Genomic DNA, 23,466 nt, shown 5'->3' on the forward strand with positions numbered 1-23,466 from the left:
AGGGTAGTAATGCACGTAGACCAGATTGCATCTACCAGGTGTGACAAGTAAATAGAAGCTGACTATGTATGGTCCAAAAAGTTAACAAATATAATCCTCATCAGTATTGGGTATGTTGACATGGGAGGCCTCAACCTATCTGGTCATTGGGATTAAGGACTAAGGTCTCCAAGCCTGGTACATATTTGGCAAGTTGACCAACTCCCCCATTTGCGAGATGGAGAGAGTGCATCACACTCTCCTAGGCACTATCCACATCAGATGGATTCCATACGTAGGAGCGCCTGTGACCATGATGCAAAGGGGCATCTCCAGTTGAGTGCGATGGCCCATTGGATAGTGCTGAAGAGTGCATGCACTAGCTTCTGTTGAGGGGGGGGGATGGCGGGAGACCCCTGGGAGCTCAGCAAAAAAATGCGCCCATTTTCTTTTTTTTAAATATTTTTAAACCTTCTTTTTTTTTTTTTTTGTGTGCCCATGAACTTGAGTTTCTGATCCTCCTGTTTGTAATCTCTATAATATAAAAGAAAAAAAATACCAACAGGGAGAGGGGAATTCTTGGTTTGGTGGAGCATCTGACTCCGTCCTTGTGAAGCACTAGGGGTGTTGACTATAATCGCAACATCGGTACATTGCGATCCAGATCTTCATGATGCTGTGAGTCGGCCGAACCGATGTCTGATGACCTCATTCGTCGCTCCATGCTATGCTCTGCCTCTCCGGGAGAAACGGAGGCAGAGCCTGCCTGGTGGATAAAGCCCCCTCCCCTTCTCTGAAGCAGAAAGTCAGCTGATGAGCTGACAGCCAGTACAGTGCAGGGGGAGAAGCTCAGAGACCCGACATCAGGAGAGGCTTCACTGGAGGCACCAGAAGGAGAAAACATGCTGAGCACCAGTACTGGGTCTTGTAAGGGCCCATGAGATTCTGGTGCCCGGGTAGCTGGATGACCTTGTGCTCAGAGATCACTCATTACAGGTTCTAGAACAGAGCATAACATGCACAGTGCAGTATTTGAAAAGCTTGGGCCGGATCATAAATACCAAAAAGTCAGCCTTGAAACCAGCTCAAGGTCTAAAGTATTTAGGTCTGATCCTAGATACAGTCCAAGCAAGAGTATTCTTGCCACCCGTAAGGATCTGTGCCCTGAAGGATCGGGTGCATCAGATGAAGGGCACCAGACAGCCCTCCATTCGACTCTGTATTAGCCAAGTTCTATCCCAGGCCTTTACAACAAGACATCTTGTTGGCTTGGAGCAGAGGAAGAAAAGCCCTGGATTACCCAATGGCCTTGTCTCCTTGAGCAACCGTAAAGCCTAAATTGGCGGTTGCAGGATCAGAACCTGTGAAATGGAAAATCCTTCCCAGTAACTTGGAGAGTACTGACTACATATGCTAGTCTCTTAGGCTTGGGAGCAACCCTAGAAGAGCTCACAGCTCAGGGGAAATGGCCTAGGACAGAACAGATACTGCCCATCAATGTCCTGGAATTATAGGCAGTATGGCTGGCCCTACGGTTCTGGACGTTGGAGCTTCGGGACTGCCCTAGCAGGGTTCAGTCAGACAATGCCACTGCAGTGGCCTATATAAACCACCAAGGTCCCTACACCCAGGGGTGTTCCAGGAAATTTGCCAATGTTGGGGGTGGCCAGAGGTCGATCTACTGGACTCCAGGTTCAAAAACAAGTCACAGTTTGTGTCCTGAACAAGAGATCCTCTGGCAATCGGAGCAGAGGTTCTGGTAGTTCCATGGAGCCAGTACAGTCTGGTTTATGCTGTCCCTTCAATCCCTCTCCTTTTGCATTTGTTGCACAGAATTCGGAGAGAGGGAGTTCGTCATTTTGGTGGCACCAGCCTGACACAGAAGGCCCTGGTTCCCGGAGATTGTAAGACTGACAATAGACTGGCCATGGCTATTGAAGCCAGGGTGTTAAAGGACCATGGCATCTCGGGACCAGTGGTTTCTACCCTAGTGAATGCTAGAAAAGCTGTCACTAGGAAGATCCATCATAAGCTCTGGAATTTACTTGTATTACTTGGTGTGGAACCATAAAATGGCATCCTTGGAAATACATGATTGGGAGAATTCTTTCTTTTCTACAGTCAGCTGTGGAAATCAAATTGGCTTTGAGTACAATCAGTGGTCAAGTTTCGGCCCTATCAGAATTTTTCCAAAGGCCTTTAGTCTCCTATTCACTGATCCAAACCTTTTTATGCAGGGTTTACTCGCTTGCTTCCCCCCATGAGGTCACCTATGTGTTCTTGGGATTTGAACTTGGTGCTGTCTGTGTTACAGAAACAACCATTTGAGCCTATCAAGGAAATTCCATTAGACTTGCTGTCACGCAAGCTAGCCTTCCTAATGGCCATCACCTCGGCTAGAAGGGTGTTGGAGTTGGCAGCCTGTGTTACGACCTGTTCCTTCTTTTTTGCCAAGTGGTGTCGGCCTTTCATTTAAATTGGGACATTATAGGCGTTCAGCCCACACATGGGGTATTGCTGCAAATGTCTGACCATGAGCAATAATTCTCTGTAACTCTCTAAACTTGTAACCTGTAAAAATGTTTAAAGCATTGCCTATGAAGATTTTAAGTACCGAAGTTTGACGCCATTCCACGAGTGTGTGCAATTTTAAAGCGTGACATGTTGGGTATCTATTTACTCGGCGTGACATTATCTTTCACATTATATAAAAAATTTGGACTAAAGTGTGTGTGTTTTTATTTTTTTTGTTAATTTTTTTATTCCTGAAACTGTTTTTAAAAAAACAAACACACGTTTGAAAAATTGCTGCGCAAATACCTTGTGACATATAAAGTTGCGATTATTTTATTCCGAAGGGTTTCTGAAAGTGTGTGTGTGTGTGTGTGTGTGTGTGTGTGTGTGTGTGTGTGTGTGATGTTTTGGGGGTTCTGAATAATTTTCTAGCAAAAAGATGGTTTTTACATGTAAGTGTAGAGTGCCAGAATTGGCCCGGTATGGATGTAGTTCCTAAAATATAAGCCACTGCTCTTCCATATCCAGGTCTCTTTGCAAAATTCTTAGCTAGGCTTCTTTCACCTCATTCATGTGTTACTAGTCTTTATCTTTACGCTAGAAAGGGTTATCAACATAGCAGAGGGTTGGGTGCTTTAAGCCATTGGGATACCAGTTTGCAGGTGCGGTTTGAAGCACTGGTGACTAAATGTTCAGATTTAAATGTATTTCAATATCTGGTAAAAAAAAACCATTACAGAGTACACACAATTCCATCAGGTCTTAAAAATGGGGAAAAAAATGTCTGCTGACTGGATTAAGAATACGCAGTAATGGTATTTGATTCAGACTGGCAGTGAAGCTCAGAGTCTGTCAGCAGCTGTATGTATGTGTGGGGTTTTTTTTTTTAAATGATGCACAGTGCTGCTTAAGCAAACTAAATGACATTCGGTTAACAACATTTTTCACCCACTTTACCGTTACTGCAATTCTATTCTGTATCTATTTTCTCCTGTGTGTTTTTAGTAAAACCTGTTCACAAATGACTTCTTTTTCCTGAAATATTATCATGTGCAGCAGTTTGCTATGAACTGTTTATTTTTTTTCCTTTTTTTTTTGCAGCCCTTAGAATTACTTTGGCATTCTTTAGATGAATGGTTAGTGCTTATAGCTGCTGAACTGACTAAAAACAAGACGACATCCACCAATATTGCCAGCCTTTTGCTGAAACAAAAGCCAGTGAATCAACACGATATTTCTATAGCTCATCAGTCAGACTTTGGAGAAGACGGGAGCCCAGAACATCTTTCAGTATCACCAAGCACAGGACACTTTGCGAGCTGTGAAGCCGCCGTCAAACAGGAAGCTGTTGCAGATGGTCAGGACGTTATCTCAATGACAGCAAATAGGCTCAGTGCTGTCATTCAAGCCTTCTATATGTGTTGCTCCTGCCAGATGCCTCCCGGGTAAGTATTTTTCATTCATCTGCATCGAGTATAAAGTTTGCTTGGATGTTAAAACATTTATTTAAAAAAATTATTTTTATTGTGTTTTTTTTTTTTTTTTTTTTTAACCATATGCTAAACTCGCATCTCTGTGTACGATTTGTAAAAATATTACTGTATAATCTAGCCGTTTAAACTCGATGGGCAGCATTTACAATATGCATGTGTTGAAATTGCAAACAGTTACTAGCATTTAGAGTTGAGGAAAAGTCATATAATATAGTTTCGACTTGTTGCTTCTGAATGTAACTGGTGTGCCAAATTGTACATTCGTTTTTCCCATCAATGAAGATTTATTACTAACTGAAATTGATCAGATAAGGGAAAGTATGTATGTTTTACCAATGCCACAGATCTTTTCTCCACAACTTTGCCTGTGATTTCAAAATGACCAGGTGTGGATGAAAAATCGCACAATGCACATTTCAGATGCCATTCATTTGAATGGCACCTAAAAATGTGGTGCCGCTCTGCCACAATTGTCCTGTCCTGCAATCATGGAAAACCGCGTCATGTGAAGCTTGTCGCCCAAAAAAAGCTCAGCTTCTTTTGGGTGACATGCTTCACATGATGTGGTTTCCCATGCTTCCCGTGCAATATATTGCGTGACAATCGAGGCAGAACCTTTTAGGTGCCATTCAAATGAATGGCATCTGAAATGTGCGATTTGTCATTCACACCTGTACGTTTTGAAATGGTAGGCAGAATCGTGGCAAATCTGTCTGCGATTCAAAACACCCAGGTGTGAATGCAGCCTTAGAGTCTTCATGTACACACTGCCTACATTTACTGATACCACAGGAAAACGCAAAAATATGTTTTGTGCTTTCCTGCGGCCAGTGGTCAAAACTTTATATCCTGAATGCAATTCTTCAGGAGCAACAGCTCCTAAATACTGCAAAAAGCCTATGCGTACATTGACACGCAGGGGGTTATTTACGGAAGGCAAATCCACTTTGCACTACAAGTGCACTTGAAAGTGCAGTCGCTGTAAATCTGAGGCGTAGATCTGAAATTAGTGGAAGCTCTGCTGATTTTATTATCCAATCATGTGCAAGCTAAAATGCTGTTTTCCTTGCATATCCCCCCTCGGATTTACGGTGACTGCACTTCGAAGTGCACTTGTAGCGCAAAGTGGATTTGCCTTTTCGTAAAAAATAACCCAGAGGCTTTTATGGAGTTGAGTTTAGGAGCTGCTAGTGTACATGAAGCCTTACCTTGTAAAACAGCCCATTCAGTTCAAAATGGAAATGCTACATAAAATGTTTGTGTATAAATCTAAAAAAAATGTTCTAAATGCCTTTTAAAAGGCAGGCTGTGCTTAGATGTTGAATGCAAAAAAGAAAACTCGCCATGCAGGGATAGAAATGCTCTCATGCCTAGCAGGGTCTCCTTTAAAAGCAAAAGCAGGGGGACTTGCAGGAACATCAGGTATTTCACACAAAAGAAGCAATACTAAGAGAACAGGATACTTTTTCATACAAGTACATGGTACAGCAGGCACATATTAGGAATATGAAATGTTGGGAAAACACATACTTTAAAGCTGCAGCAGAATATAATACACAAATTAAATTAAATTACAGTGGTATTAAACCCAACCATTTTATATATTACAGCTTGCTAATCCATGGATGTGATGGCTGCATTGGTTTTCTTTTTTAGGCTTGTTTTCCCTTATTCCACCTGGTGATCCAGCAAGTAACACGCTTCCTGTCTTAGGGTGACTGCATTCTAGATCAAGTAGTTGAACAGCAGCATTGTCAGCCTGGGGAAGAGGGTAGTGTTGGAAGATTTGGATGGAGTTGACATTTTTCATGTGGTAATCTGACCAGTAACATGCTTCTGTATTACGGTGCCTACAATCTGCATGAAAGAGCAACAGAGACCTCTTTGGGTGGCAGGCTTGTCAGCCTGATAGGGGGGAGTGTTAGATGTACTAACAAACTGGTTCAGGACCCGATTTGCACCTGAACCAGTGAATGGGGATGCACTGTACCCCAAGCTGGGAACCACGGCCGCACATATGTGAACCTGGCCTAAGAACTGTTTTTTGTTTTTTTTTATTTTTGTTTTTTATAAATATATTTTTATATATAAAACCAACATTTCATATTACTAATATGTGCCTGCTGTACCATGTACTTGTGTGAAAAAGTATAATTTTTTTGTATTGCTTTCTTATGTATGAAGTCACTGGTGTTCCTGCCAGTCCTTCTGCTTTTCTATTAAAAACTGACAGCACTAAGCAGGAGAGCACACTGTGGTCAAAACTCTGCCTGCTCTCCTCCAATGATCAGACTTGTCCTGATACCAATCCGCCTTTTGCCTGGAAGTTCAGGGTGCTGCTGTTTCTCCTCCCCTGCTCTTATGTAGCTGAGAACAGAATGCGGTCACATCTTAAAAAAACAAAACAAAAAAAAGAAGAGGGAACCATTATAAACAACCCCCAACCCCCCTCCCCTTTTTTAGATCTATAAACAAATGTTTTGCCTTTCATTTTTATTTTAAACTGGATGGGTTGTGTTACAAGGTGAGGTTTTAGGCCCCTTTCAAGCGAACGGATAGAGCGGTGCTTTTAGATGAGGATTTTCTAGTTTTCTACCGCAGATAAAAGCACACAATGCTTTCCAATGACCCCATTCACACACTGCGTCTAGCTGCGATTTCGTTACATGCGGTTTCGGTGCGAATAGAAAAAATTGAATTGAATGCGTCCAGGTGCGATGTAGCGCAGCTATATGCACATGACCGCAGGTGATCTCAGTCTTTTGTGTCAACTGCGGATAGCAGCGTGGGAAGGGATTCAAGGGACTAAAAAAAGAAAAAAAAAGTGTTGTTATGGGAACGACTATATTGGATAACTGCAGCTGAACGCAACTGCACAGGAACGCACATAAACGCATGTAATTGCACTGTACAAATGCAGCTGATCGCTGTGCCTGGAGTCTTGAATTTCACAGAAAAAAAATAAACATGCTAAACCTGCGGCAGAACAGCCGTCCGTGTGAAAGGGGCCTAACATAATTTAAGCAACTAAATCTTAGCCCCTTCTCATTGTCCCTAATGCACACACTGTCTACTTGCAAGCTTTGAAGACCTTTCTATTATGGCCCATGGAGAATAGGTCACGTACAGTATATACAGTGCTACATGGACTACCAGCTCTGTAGTGCAAAGTTAGTGTTACTAAACCCACAACAGTAATGATCAGTGTGTGTGTGTGTGTGTGTGTGTGTATAATTTAGAGAGAGAAATGCGAAAGAGGGGGGGGGGGGGGGCGCATGGGGAATCTGAGCTAGCTGCACACCCCATTATCAAATTGGAAGGTCGGGTAAATTCCCCGTGTTTTTTTTTAGCAGCAATGAGCAACAAAATTTGTAAAAATTCCTTGATTTTTTTATTATCCAAAACACAAGTTAAACATCATTGGGTGCAAAATATGTTTAAAAGAAGAGCTGTGGTATACAAAGTGCAGAACAGTTTCAGGTAGAGGAAGGCGCATACATAATTTACAATTCCTTTTTATAAAGTGATTATACTATATTCAAATAGATTCCCATAACATTTTAATTCATATGACCATATGATATACATAATACCCCAATGCATTTCAACCTTGGAAATAATTATTGCGGTGTTCTTCAGGGTGGGTTCTCTTCACATTTCTGCAAGTATATTAAAAAGGACACCTTTTAGCATTTCATTATATTGATTTATATGAGTTGCTTTCCCTTTTTAAGACCTATATATATCTGTCATGCTTGTTAAACTCACTGTGAAACTTATGGGGTTAATCTTCTGCATTGTGTAAAAAGGCAGTTTTTATCCTGTATGCATAGATCCTTCCCTCCTGCACTGTCTATCTGGGGAAAGGCCAGCTAACACAGGCAGGGTAGCCGACCTGCACATGCTCAGTTGTGTCTTGTGCTGCATAGAACATTTACTTGTTCTCAGAGCTAGCCGGGTCACATGATATTGACATCACACAGTGCAAAGGCTGTAGTGGAAATCTCCTACTACCTGAACTCTCAGCCTTGGAGAATATGTGCAGTTTATGATTTAAGCGTTGGTATACAGATCATCCAAAAAGGTATATAGTGGAAGTATTGGTTGCTCTAGGTTGTTGCACTTACTCATCATTTCTGGCATTTGTAGCGTGGTGTTGAAAATGCCCTTTTAAATTCCGTTGTGTGCCTCTTTGTCTAATATACATAGTTGACCAGATTGTCTGTCTGTCTGTCTGTCTGTCTGTCTGTCTGTCTGTCTGTCTGTCTGTCTTTTAAATCGAATACATTTTTTAAACTACTTTTCAGATTGACGTCGCCTCGGTTCATTGAATTTGTATGCAATCATGATGAAGTTTTGAAATGTTTTGTTACAAGGTAAGTTAAATCATTATGCGCAAGTAACATTTTGTAACAAGTGAAATTTAAATTGATGCATACTAAAGCATATGTATAACTTGTTTAATGGAAACCTTATGTAGGCTATATTTTGGCCTTATTCAGATGTGCATGAGACATTTTTTGCCGCATGCCAAAATTTTCCAGGTATGCAGGAGTTGGTGCACGGACCCAATTACACACACTCCGTGTTCAGGTCTATGAACCCACTCCTGAATGCTGGGAAGATTTTAACATACAAATGTGCCCGCGCAACTGCTGCAGTATCCACTTATATGAATAACAAAAGAGAAATGCATAGGCTGCCAACATTTTAAAAATTCTGACATGAGTAGTAGCAGTGATGTCCAAACTACTTATCTGCACACATTCCAAGTCACTAACAGAAAATGTATTGAAGCCATTCAGTATTATATTTCAGCAACTGACATTTTTGAAAGGAGGTCAGCACATGTTTAAGATGATAAATGAGACCAACAATTTTACTCTACCTAATAATTCCGTTGTTTAAACATGAGCATATTATAGCTTTCTAGACTACAATATTTTAAATGAGTGGGCTAGTAGATGTGGCAAAGCATTACAGTAGCTGTCTAGGCTTGAGCCTTTCATTTTATCATAGGTGTTCCCATAGCAGGATATATAACTGTGTATAACTCTCTATAAAAACATTCTCGTTGTTGTAGCTCTAGCAAACTTTTGAGGCATGGATTCCCTTTCTTGTAAAAGTGATTTGAGCAGCTCTACAGCCAACATCACTTTTACAGAGGGTGGAAAGGGGTTCCCTGCCGCTGACTTCCACCTGTTGCATCGGAAGCACTGTGACGAATGGGAGGAACTTCCATTCTTCAATCTCTTCTGTGACCTGAGAAACCAGAAGTAACAAAGATTTCATCACTTCCAACTAGTAAAGCAGCTGATCAAACCAATCTTGATTTAAATGGCTGCTTTGGAGGGTAGAGTAGAGATCTGTCATTGCTCATTAGAGGTGCGAATCTTCACTGGTTTTACGATTCGATTACGACTATCCTGTCAACAGTTTGATATGATTCTATTCCGAGATGAATCGCAATTGCTGCCTGCGGTTTTCATCAAAAACAAATTTTTTTTTTTTTTTTTTTTTAAAAAGACACCCCGCGCATGTAGCAAAATCTGAAAACAGACAACAACTGTATTTATTTAGAACTGTAAATACTAAATGGCACGGCCCCCATTTACATACCACAGCCCATTTACATTGCACATCCCATTTATATTACACAACCCCTGATGCCTCTACCTTATTTTCGATCTTTCATCGCAGGTCACGTGCCCTCCGGGCTGACCCTTCTCCTCCCGGCTGGAGGGCACGTGACCATGACCGGCGATGAATGGTCGAAAATAAGGTAGAGACATCAGTTTACATGAATCCTTATACAATGTAGGAAGGAATCCATGAAACGGGCTGACAGTGATTTGTTTTAAATTTAGAGTGTGCTGGCAAGGGCTGTCCCAGGAGAGGCAGGGTGAACCGTGATGATGTCATCCATGCAATCAATGCGGCTGTTCTCAGAATCGATGCAGAATTGTTCAAGGCTGCCTTGAGATGCATCGACTCTACGATTATTTTCAACACCCCTCCTGCCCATGCTATCACAAGGGATGTTGTTCATTACAATGTTTGTGCATGTGTGTCTATAGATTAGAAGGTTAATACTACAAATATGCCCCAATAAACTGCAGTACCATTAACCACTTCACAGGAAACAACGTACCTGTGTGTCATTATGAGGAAGTGGTTGTACCGGGGTGAAGCCTGCAGTTGCAGGCTCCTCTCGGTACAGGTGTTTTTTTTGGGGGTTTTTTATTTAGTGCGGGCATTCTGATAACAACTGATGTGGCTCAGCAGCCGCTCGGCTGTTACCATAAGGAGCGCCAAGTTAAAAACAACCCCAGTATTCCAAAACAAAGATTTTGCAGTTTTAAATACTTATGTGCAAAGCAGGGATTTGAGGGCCTTTTAGACTCTAGATCTCTCCATAAGAGTACCTGTCACAGCCTATTACTGTTGCAAGGGATGTTTATGCTGCTTGTGACCGCGATAAAAGTGATCAGAATTTTTATTTTATTTTTTTAAGACGCTGTTAAAAAATAAAATAAAAAAAGCTTAAGGGCCGGTTCACACAGCGAGGCGCGGCGAGGCGTCTCCGACTTGCCTCGCCGCGACCTGCGGGGATCTCAGCGGCGACTTGCAGAGGACTTCTGTATAGAAGTCAATGCAAGTCGCCCCCGAAGTCGCCCAGAAGTAGTACAGGAACCTTTTTTCTGAGTCGGAGCGACTCGAGTCGCTCCTCTCAGAACGGTTCCATAGTACTGAACGGGGGCGACTTGCGGGAGCGAGGCGAGGCGAGCCGTGTCGCCTCGCATCGCATCGCTGTGTGAACCGGCCCTAAGAAAAAAATATATTTCTTTTAAAGTGTCCCTGTGTGCTCGCGCAGCAAAGAAAACGTATACAGAATTCACGCCCGCAAATATGTGTTCAAATCACATGTGAGTTATAGCTGCGATCGTCAGGGCGAGAGCAATAATTCTAGCAAAAGACCTCCTCTGAAACTCTAAATTGGTAACCATTACAAAGTTTTAGTGTTGCCTATGTAGATTTTTAAGTAGTAGTTTGTCACCATTCCACGAGTGTGCGCAAATTTTAAACCATAACATGTTGGGTATCTATCTATTCGAGTTAACATCTTTCACAATATACAAAAAAATTGGGCTAACTTTACGGTTTAGTATTTTTTTTTTTTTTCAAAAAAATTGCTTTGAAAGACTGCTGCGCAAATACCGCGTGACATAAAATATTGCAATGACCGCTATTTTATTCTCCAGAGTCTTTGCTAAAAATATATATTTATAATGTTTGGGGTTCTAAGTAATTTTCTAGCAAAAAATACAGATTTATCTTGTAAACAACAAGTGTCAAAAATAGGCTTGGTCCAGAAGTGGTTAAAGATAACCTTACTCATAGCTGTGTCCTTAAAAGCTTTTTTTTTTTTTCTTCCTGTAATAGCGAGTAGAAAAGTTTTACAGCTAAAAAAAAAGACTTCTTGGTTAGATAACAAGAACGTATCCCTTTTGGTGTATAGAGTTTTTTTTTTCCAGGGATGCTATAACAGGAATTTATAATTCAAATTATCCCCTATGTTTGTAAACCTTGCTGAATAGGTGTATGGCAAACCCAAGTTGAGGAAAACAATCAGGTATTTAAATGGTTATCCACTGCTCGAATAACTTGATCTATATGTGTTATACACACTGGACGTTTGGCCATCTCTCCTCTCCAAGAGGTCTTTCCTCCTGGCAGCAGTGTTTAGATGTGTCATGCGTTTGAGTGTTCATTTAATTGGCCAAAATGATAATTTATGCTAGCTATTGAAATAAATGAACGGTCAAGCGTTAAACATGCCTATCTTTTAATGCACAATTAGGTGTGTTTACATTTGTTTACACTCATCTAGCATTTTTCCTACCAAAACTTTGCTTATTCTGGACTCTCTGGCAGTGGATTTTTTTCTGCCTCTAAATGTCCCTGCCTTTAGACCCCTTTCACACTGAGGGCATTTTGCAGACTCTATAGCATTAGAAATAGCGCATGCAATCCGCCCTCAAACTGCTGCTCCTTTGTCTGGGAGAGTTGCGCTGCCAGGACATCAGGAAAAGTCCTGCCAGCAGCTTCTTTGGAGCGGTGAAGGAGCAGTGTGTTTACCGCTCCTCCACTGCTGCTCCCCATTGAAATCAATGGGGCAGCGCTGTATTACCGCTGGCAAAACGACGCTAGTGCGGCGTATTGCGGGCAGTTTTAACCCTTTCTTGCCCGCTAGCGGGGGGTAAAAGTGAAATGCGCTGCAAATCCGACGGTAAAACGCCGTTAAAAATAGCGGCGTTTTACCACCGACGCTATAGGCTCGGCGGTGTGAAAGGGGTCTTAAACACCTCTAAATGCCTATGTCTACATGGATACATAGGCTAACATGCAGGGACATTTAGAGGCAGAAAAAAAAAAACGCCAAACGCCCTAACAGCAGCATTTAAAAATGTCTAGTATGCATGAGGCCTTTAAGACTATAACCCCTGACACCTGCTCACTTACATTTACCATCCTCAGGAGAATGGATGTCTCCTTCCTTTCTGCTATAATTTAGCTTGAATTGGAAGAATTCTCTGCTATCAACGGCTCCTGGTAGATTCGTTCTAGATATAGGAAGTCTCAACAGTTACCTAATGAGCTCAGAATTTCTCAGTATTTTGTATACTGGTGATCTCTCTGCGACGTTCATCTTGTCCAATTATTCTTCCATTGACCTTATTTGTGTGAATAGAGGAATTGGTTTTCTTTTCTTTTGTTCAGACTGCTGACTAAATAAAAAAAAAAGTGTAAGACCAGCTTTAATTTTCAGATCTTATTCCCATGGATTTTTTTCTCATGATACTGTGACTCTCAAATGCAATTATGTGAGAATAAAAGGTATGCTAATATCAGTTTTAAAAGTTTTCCAGGACAAACATATAGAAAAGTCTGCTACAGAACCCATTTTTTTTCCCATGTCGCACTAAACTAGGTTTTAGGATTAAAGCACATTGCGTATCTGAATAGGCAGAGCATAGCAATATTCATGTTAGCCTGTTATGGAAATGGGAGGTGATTACCAACATGTTACCATAAAGCAATACCAGACTTGGGTGAAAATTATTATTTGTTTTTTTTTCTTTAATATACTTTTATTGAGATTTTTATTGTAGAAATTTACAAAAAAGAAACAAATATACAGTAATATACTGGCCATAGGGACCCTAAAATATATTTAGTAATATACCCATGGATATTAACATATTTGCAGTTAAAAAAAAAAAGTGCATATTGAGAATTAAACATTAAAGACCATGTTTAAATATAAAAAAAGACAAAGAAAAGAAAGAAGAAGAAGAAAACGACATGGGCCTGTTGACAAGATGTCCAATAATATATAACGAAATATGGGTTTTAAGGTCAGATGAGGGAATTCTAGGATAGTAAAGCTGCAAAGTCAGGATTTTTCTGAAAAGATATCCAGGGGAACCATACATCTTGGAAATGAGAATATCGGCTGTGCAGCTGCCAGCTGCGCGATAGTTCTTCCATTCTCATAAGCTTATTTTATTCTGTTATCCATTCTGTTATTGAAGGAGTGTGCTGGGATTTCCATTATCTCTGAATTATTGCCCTGGAAACCGCTAAAAAGAACAAAAAAAAACCCTCTTAACTTTTGAGGCAGATTCTGGGAACATAGATAATAACCCTTTTTTATGGAGTTTTGGGACTATCTCTGAGGCAAATACGCTGTATATTTTAAAAACATTGTCCCAAAATGGGCGCAAGGCAGGGCAACTCCACTATATATGTTGCATGGTGCCTACATGGGATAGACGTCGCCAACATTGGTCTATTGATGTATTTGGAAATATTTTGTGTAGTATCCAAAGACAGTGATGCCATCTTGCGATGATTTTGTAATTTTGTTCCTGTACTTTACTTGCAACAGAAGATTTATGAGTCCATAAACAGGATTTACCGTGTTTCCCCGATAGTAAGACACCCCCGATTGTAAGACGTATCGGGAGTTTCAGAGGGGTCGGCTAATATAAGCCGTACCCCGAAAGTAAGACGTATGTCTTACTTTCGGGGAAACACGGGGGTATTGCCGCCTCCAGTGACGTACGGTACTAAGAGTGGGGCGGGGGGTGCGGGCCGCACCCTGGGGGGGGTGCCAGGCCAGCGCCCTCCCCCTCCGACTGAAGAGACAGCGCCGTTTTGATCAGTCTCGGCCGAGCAGAGTGAAGCCGCCTCCCCCTCCTCTTGTATGGCTACACAGTGCCGTGTATGGAGGAGGAGGAGGGGGAGGCGGCTTCAGTGAAGCCGCCTCCCCCTCCTTCTCCTTCATGGACAGCACTGTGTAGCCATACAAGAGGAGGGGGAGGCGGCTTCACTCTGCTCGGCTGTGAGTGACAGCCGCTGCCCAAGACTGATCAGAACGGCGCGACGCAGGTGTCACTGGCTCTGTGCCCTCCCGGAAAAAGGTCAGTGCATACAGAGAGAGACCAAGGAGGGGGAGGGGGAGGGGGGTGTGAAGAGATTCTCTGCAGCTCTTGTAACCGCAAGATGCAGCTGAGGAGGACTACAAGTCCCAACATACCGGGCTGTGTGTGCTTACAGTTCTCCTCTGCTGAGCATAGCAGCTTTGTATGCTTGGACTTGTAGTCCTCCATAGTGCAGCCTTGCATGCTGGGACTTGTAGGCCTCCTCTGTAATGCAGTGCAGCCTTGCTTGCTGGGACTTGTAGTCCTCTTCTGTAGCGCATAAAATGCATATACACTAAAAAACACATTTTACACAGTTTTTTTAGCTGTCAGTGCCCCTTTAACTGCGGGATGCGGACGGTTAGAGCGGGATGAGCGGAGGGATGTGGAGGCCGCGGGAGCAGCAGTAATGTTTAACAACATACAAAAACACGCTGTGTGGGATACTGTATGGGGCTGTAACCCTATGGGAGACTGTGATACGTAACCACAAGCAGTGCTTATACCGTATGCTATATTTTAGCCCCTAGACATGAGCGCTTCCGGTTCCAGTGGTAAAAGGAAGAGTTACACCGTGGAGTATAAAAAAGCGATTGTTGAAGAATCTTGGGGCAAAAATGTAGTGCAGTTCTGCAAGGAGAAAATGTTGGATCACCGACTGGTCCAAAAATGGCGTGCAGAATACACTAACCTGAGTGAAAAAGTGGAGAGCGGAATGGCTAAAAAGCGCAAGATTGGTTGTGGTCGGCAACCAATGTTTACAGAGCTGGAAAGCCTGGTCTCTGAGTGGGTTGCAGACAGGAGAGCAAAGACATTGGTGGTGACCAGGGCTCAGATTCAGGAATATGCCCTTGCAGTGTCGCCACAGTTTGACATTTCCCCTGAACAATTCAAGGCATCACAGCACTGGGTGGATAACTTTCTTGAACGCAATGACCTGTCTTTGAGAAGATCCACAACCCTCTTTAGATTGGAAGATGCTGAGATTGTTAAACGTGCATTAGCCTACAAGAAGTTTGTGGATGACATTGACTTCTCTAAATACAGTCTTTGCAACATGATCGCCATGGATGAAACTGCCGTGTTCATGGGCCAAGCAGCTCAAACCACCATTGATCAACGAGGTACCTCCTCAGTGTACATTCCCTCCACCGCTTATGAAAGTGCACGTGTCACCTGCATTTTGACGATTCGTCTGGATGGCACTAAAGCAACACCGCTACTCATTGCAAAGGGCAAGAAGGAGAAGATTGAGCGGGTTTCTGGCATTTATGTGCTGGAAACTGAAAAAGCCTGGGCCACACAAGATGTTATAAGAAAGTGGCTTGATTTAATGCTGCCGCTTGTAATGCGTGGGAACAAAAGAGGGTTGCTGATCTGGGATGCAGCCAGCACACACCGTGCCAAAACCATGAAAAACTTCCTTCATGAGCGGAGAATCGACCAAATCATGATTCCTGCAGGGATGACGGCTTATCTTCAGACTCTCGATATCGCCATTAACAAGCCGTTCAAGGACTATCTGCGTGTGGAAATCAATGACTACATTGAAAACCGAATGGAGAGAAATGTACGTGGGAACTTTGTGAAGCCCAGACTGCCAGAGATTGTTAACTGGGTGAAGAATTCTTGGAATAAGATCACTAACACCTGCGTTGCAAATGCACTGCGAGCTGGCTACCTGGACAAAGCCTGCTCATTTCAGGACAGTGCAGTTGCTACCCATGAGAAATATGGGCCAATGATTCGGCAAGAAATGTCGTCCCGAGAGTCCCAAGAAAATCCACAGGAACCTAAGAGTGTGGATGTTTATGATGATATTCCTGAGGATGATGACATGGTTGTCATGGAATAAATCTGTTTTATCTTCCAGTATTCCACTGTTCGTTTTTTACCATTTTTTTATACAATGTTGTAACAAGTCATTCTGTTTTGTGGTGAATACAATACTGTTCAGGTTGTTAATAAATGTTAATTTTATGGTTAAAACAAAAAATTCGACACTTTTTATTCCAATATAAGACATACCCCGAAAGTAAGACATAGTGGGGCTTTTGGGGATAAAAAGAAAGTAAGACACTGTCTTACTTTCGGGGAAACACGGTACGGTCTTTTCTCCTCAAAAATGACTCCTAGCTCCCTTTCCCATTCCACCAAATGAGAAGGTTTGTCATAAAAGATCTTGGTTAGGAGAAAATTGTAGAGCAAGTAAACTGTATGTGTATGGGGTTCTGGTTGTGTACATAAAGATTCAGAAACAGTAAGGGGATGATGGTCACCTTGTTTTTAATGAATTATAGAAGTTATGAAGTTGTTAATACAATAGTCACCTACTTGAGTGACGGGGGAAAAAACTCATTCAATTGTGTCAACTGTTTTATGGCCGGTTGAATCAGTAACATCAGTCATTAGGAAATAGATTTTAGAAGTAGCAAAAGAGAGATGAAGCTTTGATCACAGCCCTGATGAAATTTTAACTCTTATTAGAATATAATTATGGGAACTGCCATTGTTGACCTTATTTTGAAGGTGCATCGTCCAGGGCTGTTATTCCTTTATCTACCTAACTGCTTATTGAATCGCTGACCCAAAAAAGCCAAAAACTAAGTAAGCAGTGGCAGATCCTGTGTTTTTTTTCTTTTCTTTTCTTTTTCTTTTCTTTTCTTTTCTTTTCTTTTCCCTGACAGGGTCCTGTTAAAAATGACACATTTGCTGTTAACAGTAAAAGTACCAATCTCTCTTAAAATCAGATTTAAAAAAAAAATGTAATTTACGATAAAATATTTTCTTATGTTTTCAGAAATCCCAAAATCATATTTGATCACTTTCATTTTCTTCTGGAGTGTCCAGAGCTGATGTCGAGATTTATGCACATAATAAAAGCCCAGGTGATTTGTACTTTTTATAATTTTGTAAATCAATTATTCTTTTATTCGATTTACCAAAGCTTTGTTATACTTGAAAACTAATCTAGTTGAAATACAATTTGATAACCTGCCTAAAGTCTAATCATTTCATTCCATTTTTATAGTGGAAATTACTAAAAATGTATATGTATGTATGTGTGTGTATGTGTGTATATATATATATATATATATATATATATATATATATATATATATATATATATATATATATATATATATATATATATATATATATATATAATAATTTCCATTAATAGATGCCCTCCATGGGACATGGTAACGGGATTTGGATCCAAAAGTTTGATGTATTCAGATCTTCGTTTTGGCATGGCACACAGCTGTTTCTTGAGCATCAATCCCTCCAAAAAAAACACACTTTTTTGAATATTATCTCTTTTGCCAAGTCATGTGGACTGCACCTATTTATGGATTATATTTGAGCATGCTTTATATGGACTGCAGTTAAGGGTGTGCGTTGGCTGTTTCTAATAGGGTGTTTATACAAAATTATTGTGTTTTTTTTTTTTCACGTTTTTCAGGATATTCTCATCTGCTTTACTGCAAAAAGCTAACCCTCTTGAAACCACTTTAGAAGACCTATAATACTCTCTGTACCCTGTCCTTTGTAAATGAAATATTTATATACAGTAAATAGAAAAGAAAGATGTGAATATTTGATTAAAAAAACTTATAGATTCCTTTTTTTAAAGGAATAATTGCTCTTTCATGATTAAAAGGTCAATTGTCTTTTTATCTTGCTTGTGCCCTGTAGCTTGCAGATCTGAAATAACCAATTCTATTCTACGTATACAGTCCAAAGCTTTCCTGAAGTGGATGCTTGCAGGCACAAGTAAAAAGCAAAGGTGGAATTCAGGCTTTTTACATTGCTGTTGGTTTATTGAAAATGGTCTTCTTTTGCATCTTGAAGTTTTTTCCTTTCTTATCAAAGCAGGGCTTGCAAATAATAGCTGCACATTTTTCCAGTTTCTTGTGGCATTTCTTGGCATGGGTTGATCGTTGGAAATGTTCCTGTTGTCAAACGAAAAAAATAAGGGAAATTATCCCAGAATGTTGTCACTGTAACAAGTGTCCTCGTTGGTAGATTTCCCCTCCTTTTTTCTGTTCCAGCGACAGCTCAGCGTTTTTGTATTTCCCTTCACTTTTAGATATGGAGACAGTGGTCACTAGGATGAAACAGAGGGTGACTCTGCCCAGTGGAGACACAGACAGCAATAAAAATCTGATAGGGGTGAAACTTGGCCATTATAGTTCCTTTTATTAAAGGAATAATTGCTCTTTCAAAATTAAAATGACAGCTGTTGTGATGTGCTTTTTATCTTGCTTGTGCTCAGTAGCTTGCAGTTCTGAAATTAACATTTCTATTCTATATAGTCCAAAGCTTTTACAAAGTGGATGCTTGCACTCACAAGTAAAATGCAAGCAAATTCCTAAGGAGGAATGGCAGGCCTTCTACAGTTTTGTTGATTTACCAGAGATTGGCAACAACTAAAGAAAAACTTGTAGGATGAGACACCAATTAAAGCTACTTTCCCTGCAAAATACATAATATTTAATAGAAAGATGTGTAGCGGATGACATTAGGGATCAAATGTCATACGCATTGCAAATGTAGTTTTTGGCCTCAGGACAATAAAGGTTCTGAGGGTTAATTATTGTAGGTAGGCTTAACACCAGTCTGGCCAGGCTATGTTTAAAAGTTCTGCCTGGTCATGTGAACGGCGAGGTGTGCATGACAGGCCAGAACCAAGTCTGGTTGGATGTTTTGGGTATCGGCCCTCTCTGAGCCAATCAGTGGGAGTGCTGGGATCCGCTGAGGAGTCTGGGAGGGGTTACTTAAACAGGTGTGGGTCACATGTTTACGGTTCCGGAGTTGTTCGTGAGACCCGTGTGGTCTGTTCTGGTTCCAGGACTGGGTAGCCCTGTGAGAGGTCCCGGTCACGGGGTTTTCGACATCCCGTAACATATTCCTGTTAGTGGCCACTGATAGACCTGTCTGGTCTGGGGTAGGGATCCGTCTGTTCCCGAGTCTCAGAACCTGCTGATCCGAGGCGCAGTAACTGAGGGAGGATTCAAAGGTGTGCTCTCGGCTTGGAGGGACACCACAGCTTGTGGAAGTGACCGGGGGAGGACTCTTCGGAGGAGGGCCGGCAAGTGGCATCCTGAGAAGTGCCTGGTTACTGAGTTGGGAAGGACATTGACGAATTCACATTTTTCCAGTACCATAAAGGAAGCGGGAAATGTTCCAGGTACAGTTGGAAAAAAGGTTCTTGTATACCCTCAGTTGATTGTTCAAGTTTTGAGTCAACATGCTGACTGCCATTATCTCTGGCTAGAGATCTGTTCAGCATTGAAGTACCCAGCTGCGAGTGGCTACTCTCTGGGTGGAAATAGAGACTTTGCTAAACCTGCAGTTCAAGGTGCCGGAATTCTTCACCTGTGCCCTCTGTTCCCTAAGAGACTGTGTTTGTGAAAGTTCTACTGCAAAATACACCTTTTGGAAAGGACTTCATCTGTGTCCGTGTACAAGTCGTTTGGCATCAACCCTGGGAACCCCTAAACGTGGAGGAGCAGGCCAAGAGAAGGTAAACGGTAAGCCCATTAAGTCAAGGCCGCCCTGCAAAGGGTTATGGCTGCTACAGATGTATCAAAAATGCATACATTATTGTATGCACACCCCTCCCATATGTCCCACCACCCTTGTAAAATAGGAACAACATTGTTCCATACAAATACTCTGTCCTCAAGCTTCAAGCACAAAGCAGCTCTAATGTGTATTGCACACATACACATTGTGTACATATATACAAATAGCTAACTACTTTAATACAGTAAATGGTAAATTCCTAGTTGGTAAGCAAGTCGGCAAAAGCGGAAAGCTGTCATTTGTTAGGTAGGCATACCCATGTAAGCCAGACAAAGCAAAGTAAGATATAAATGAGCAAGGCCAGTCCACAAAATAGAGGCACATAGCTGATTTAGTAAGCAGCCACTGCAGTCTTTCTTACAGACTTAAAGAAAAGCTAGTCTCACCTACACATAGACTGCTTGTTTATTTAGGCATTTTCAGTTTGTCATGAGTTGCACAGCTGCAAGCAGGTATCGCTGATAGTCCCATATATGCTGATTTCAGTTGCTGCATTAGCTGTGCAACAGATATTAAAATAGTATAGTTGTAGACCACCTCACGCTGAACTTGCATGCTGATTTGTGCAAGTGCTCCAGGTGCCCACTGATGCTTCCTCAGGTTTCTGTACCGTTTCAGACATTCCTTAGGCACAAGTTAGTCCTCCAGGAGCTTATTGCTCCTCTCACACAACATTGCTAGGGCTGCCAAGTCCTACCTTGATGGTTTGTAGCCCATCAACCAGCCATATCCAAACTGGCTTTGGATGTGGGTGGGGCATTTAAATGTGACATCAATGTATTTTTACCATTAATAGGACTTCATCAGGATGAAGATGAACCTCTTTAGCATTGTCGTTGATATTTTTCATGCTTATTAAAGCAGGCAGCTTTTTTTTTTTTTTTGTGGCATTCCTTGGCTTAGGTGGTCACTCGAAATGTCTGTTTTTGAAAACTAATAATGGTAAGGTATATTCTCTCAGACGTGTTGTCACTGCAACACGAGGACCCATTGGGGACTCCTTGTTTCAGTGACAGCTCAGCCTTTTGGGTTTTCCTTCACTTTCAGATGCGGACTGTTCAGTGATGACGTTTCTGCAAGAGGTAGATTTTGGGGTCCATAATCATCTGTAAATGCAGATCTTCATGTGGCAGTTTGTTTCCAGGCTCATCAAAGATTTCTGTAATTGGAGTGGAAAGCTGTTTTTTTTTTTTTTTTGTTTTTGTTTTTTTCGTGAATCTTCCCTTTAGGTTGGTCACAGTTCCGAAGGGTTCTCAAAGCATCTATCCCCAGTGCTGGGCTTGCTGAAGACGCCTCGATACTCTTTACCTCAATAATCTTTGCTCAGGAAGCAGTCAATTCCAGAGTTCTTTCGATATATTTCTACAGGAGGAAGCTGATTTTGGGTCAAAGCATGTTCTCTACATACAGCCCTACTCCAATTCTTGGTAGAGGTTCATTCTCTGGAACTTGAAGATCCAGGCATTGCATTGCCAGAAGGCTCGGTTTCGGGAGTGGTGCAGAGCAAAAATTGATGTTTTGATATTCTTCCTTTTCAGGCATTTGGAAAATAACCACTGATGCCAGTCTCTTGTTTTGAGGCTGGCTGAAGTTCAGTGGGCTTGGTCTCCACAGGAGAGAATACTGTCCAATATCTTGGAATTTTTGGCCAGTATGCCTTACTCTGGATTATAGGACAAACCTGTTGTAGGTTCAATCTGGAACGTGTACCACATTCTGTCTGGGACAGTACAAGTGCTGTCTCAATCGCCAATACATATTCCAGGTATAGGATAGTGGCAATGGGAACTCTGCAGGGGAATCTACTAGATTCCAAGTTCTACAACAGCTTGGGACAGGTGTGTCCGCGATAAGAGTCTCACTGCCAAGAAAGGTACATGTACTGGTAACACCTTAAGGTTTGGTTCTCCTTTATTTTAATTTTTTTTTTGTTTTGTTTTTTTCCCCTTTCGGATTCTGCCACATCTTTTGCAAAGAATCTGTAAGGTTGTAACACTGATATTTAGTGTTGGCTAAATTAACCATAGCAAGTCTTACAGAGGTTGCTCCTTTTGGACACTCCCAGTACAGCGGAACCTGATGGTCTTGAGTTGTTTATCTCAGCACTGTTGAGCCCCTGGAAGCCAGGTTCGGGGAATTTCAATTATAGGACTTGAAAATCTATTTTGTTGCCTGGGGTGAAGCCAGGAAGTGGCACCCACAAAAATATGTGGGTAGGAGATTTTTTTTTCTTTCTCCAATCGGTAGAGGAAAGGAGTTTGGCCTTCAGTACCATAAAGGGTCAGAGTTCATCCCTATCTGTTGTTTCTCACTCCTTGTTTCATACCTCCTACAGCATGTAACTTGGACAGTCCCGCCTGTCAGGCCATGCTTGTGTCTGTGGGACTTGAATTGATCTTGGCTGTCCTTGCAGAGGCCACTTTTTGAACCAATCAGGGGATTCTGTTTGTCCTTTTATCTCAGAAGGTGGCTTCTTTGGTTGCTATCACTTCACGAAGTGGAGTGTCAGAGTTGGCAGCTCTTTCATGCAAGGAGCCATTCTTGGTCTCGAATCATAAGGTGATGTTGGGTCCTCATCCGTTTTTATTGCTTGAAGTGGTTTCTAGTTTTTCACTTGAATCAGGACAGTGTCTTGCGTTTTTTTTTTTCTCCTAATCCATAGTCGGCAGGAGAAAGATCCCTACCTATTCTAGAGGTAGTTCAGATGCTCAGGGTCTACTTGAGTTGTCGGGAATCCTGGTTTGTGCTGCCAGAAGAGCCCAGGAAGGGCAAGCGGCATCCAGGTTGAATATTTAACAGTGGATCTGACAGTTTATTAATGATGCCTATGGTTTAAATGGCAAAAAAATATATATTTTTTTTTTCTGAGGAGAGATTTTCTACCAGGTGTTGGAGTATCTTGGGCCATCCATCATCGGATGTCAGTGGCCCAGGTTTACAAGACCACTATTTGGTCTTTTGTTTATACATCTACAGGGTTTTTACCAGGTCGATGTCGGTCACATAGAAGATACTGCCTTTTGCCTCAGTGTATTACAAATAGCAGACTAGGTCCTTCTTTGGTTTCAGTTTCTATGATGTGTCTCCCTCCCTTCAGGGGCATTGCTTTGGGAAATCCCAGATAGTACTTACCATAGCTGCTCTGTGTCCTGTGATGTACAGTAAAGAAAATAGGATTTTTCCAACAGCTTACCTGTAAAATCCTTTTCTTGGAGGACATGACGGGACACAGAGACCCCTCCCCTCTTTTGGGAATTGCTTGCTACAAAACTGAGGTACTTCCTGTATAGGAGGGGTTATATAGAGGGTGGACTTCCTGTCTTTTGGGTGTGCCAGTGCCCATTCACCTATAGGTGGAGTATAACCCAGATAGTAATTACTATAGCTGCCCTGTGTCCCGT

General features: G+C 41.7%; 1 protein-coding gene across 2 annotated transcripts in view; it reads left to right on the forward strand.

Annotated features, from left to right (window-relative positions):
- HACE1 (HECT domain and ankyrin repeat containing E3 ubiquitin protein ligase 1) overlaps window positions 1-23,466 on the forward strand; it is a 184,401-nt gene that overhangs the window by 80,420 nt on the left and 80,515 nt on the right. For both annotated transcript variants that reach the window (XM_077487188.1, XM_077487189.1), the window contains exons 12-14: window positions 3,595-3,938; window positions 8,294-8,362; window positions 17,274-17,361. In XM_077487188.1, coding sequence (XP_077343314.1) covers window positions 3,595-3,938; window positions 8,294-8,362; window positions 17,274-17,361 — 501 coding nt within the window. The remainder of the gene's footprint in view (window positions 1-3,594; window positions 3,939-8,293; window positions 8,363-17,273; window positions 17,362-23,466) is intronic.

Source organism: Lithobates pipiens, unplaced genomic scaffold (genome assembly GCF_037356315.1).
Source record: "Lithobates pipiens isolate NorthernLeopardFrog02 unplaced genomic scaffold, aLitPip1_a1.2 Scaffold_18, whole genome shotgun sequence".
NCBI classification, from domain to species: domain Eukaryota; kingdom Metazoa; phylum Chordata; class Amphibia; order Anura; family Ranidae; genus Lithobates; species Lithobates pipiens.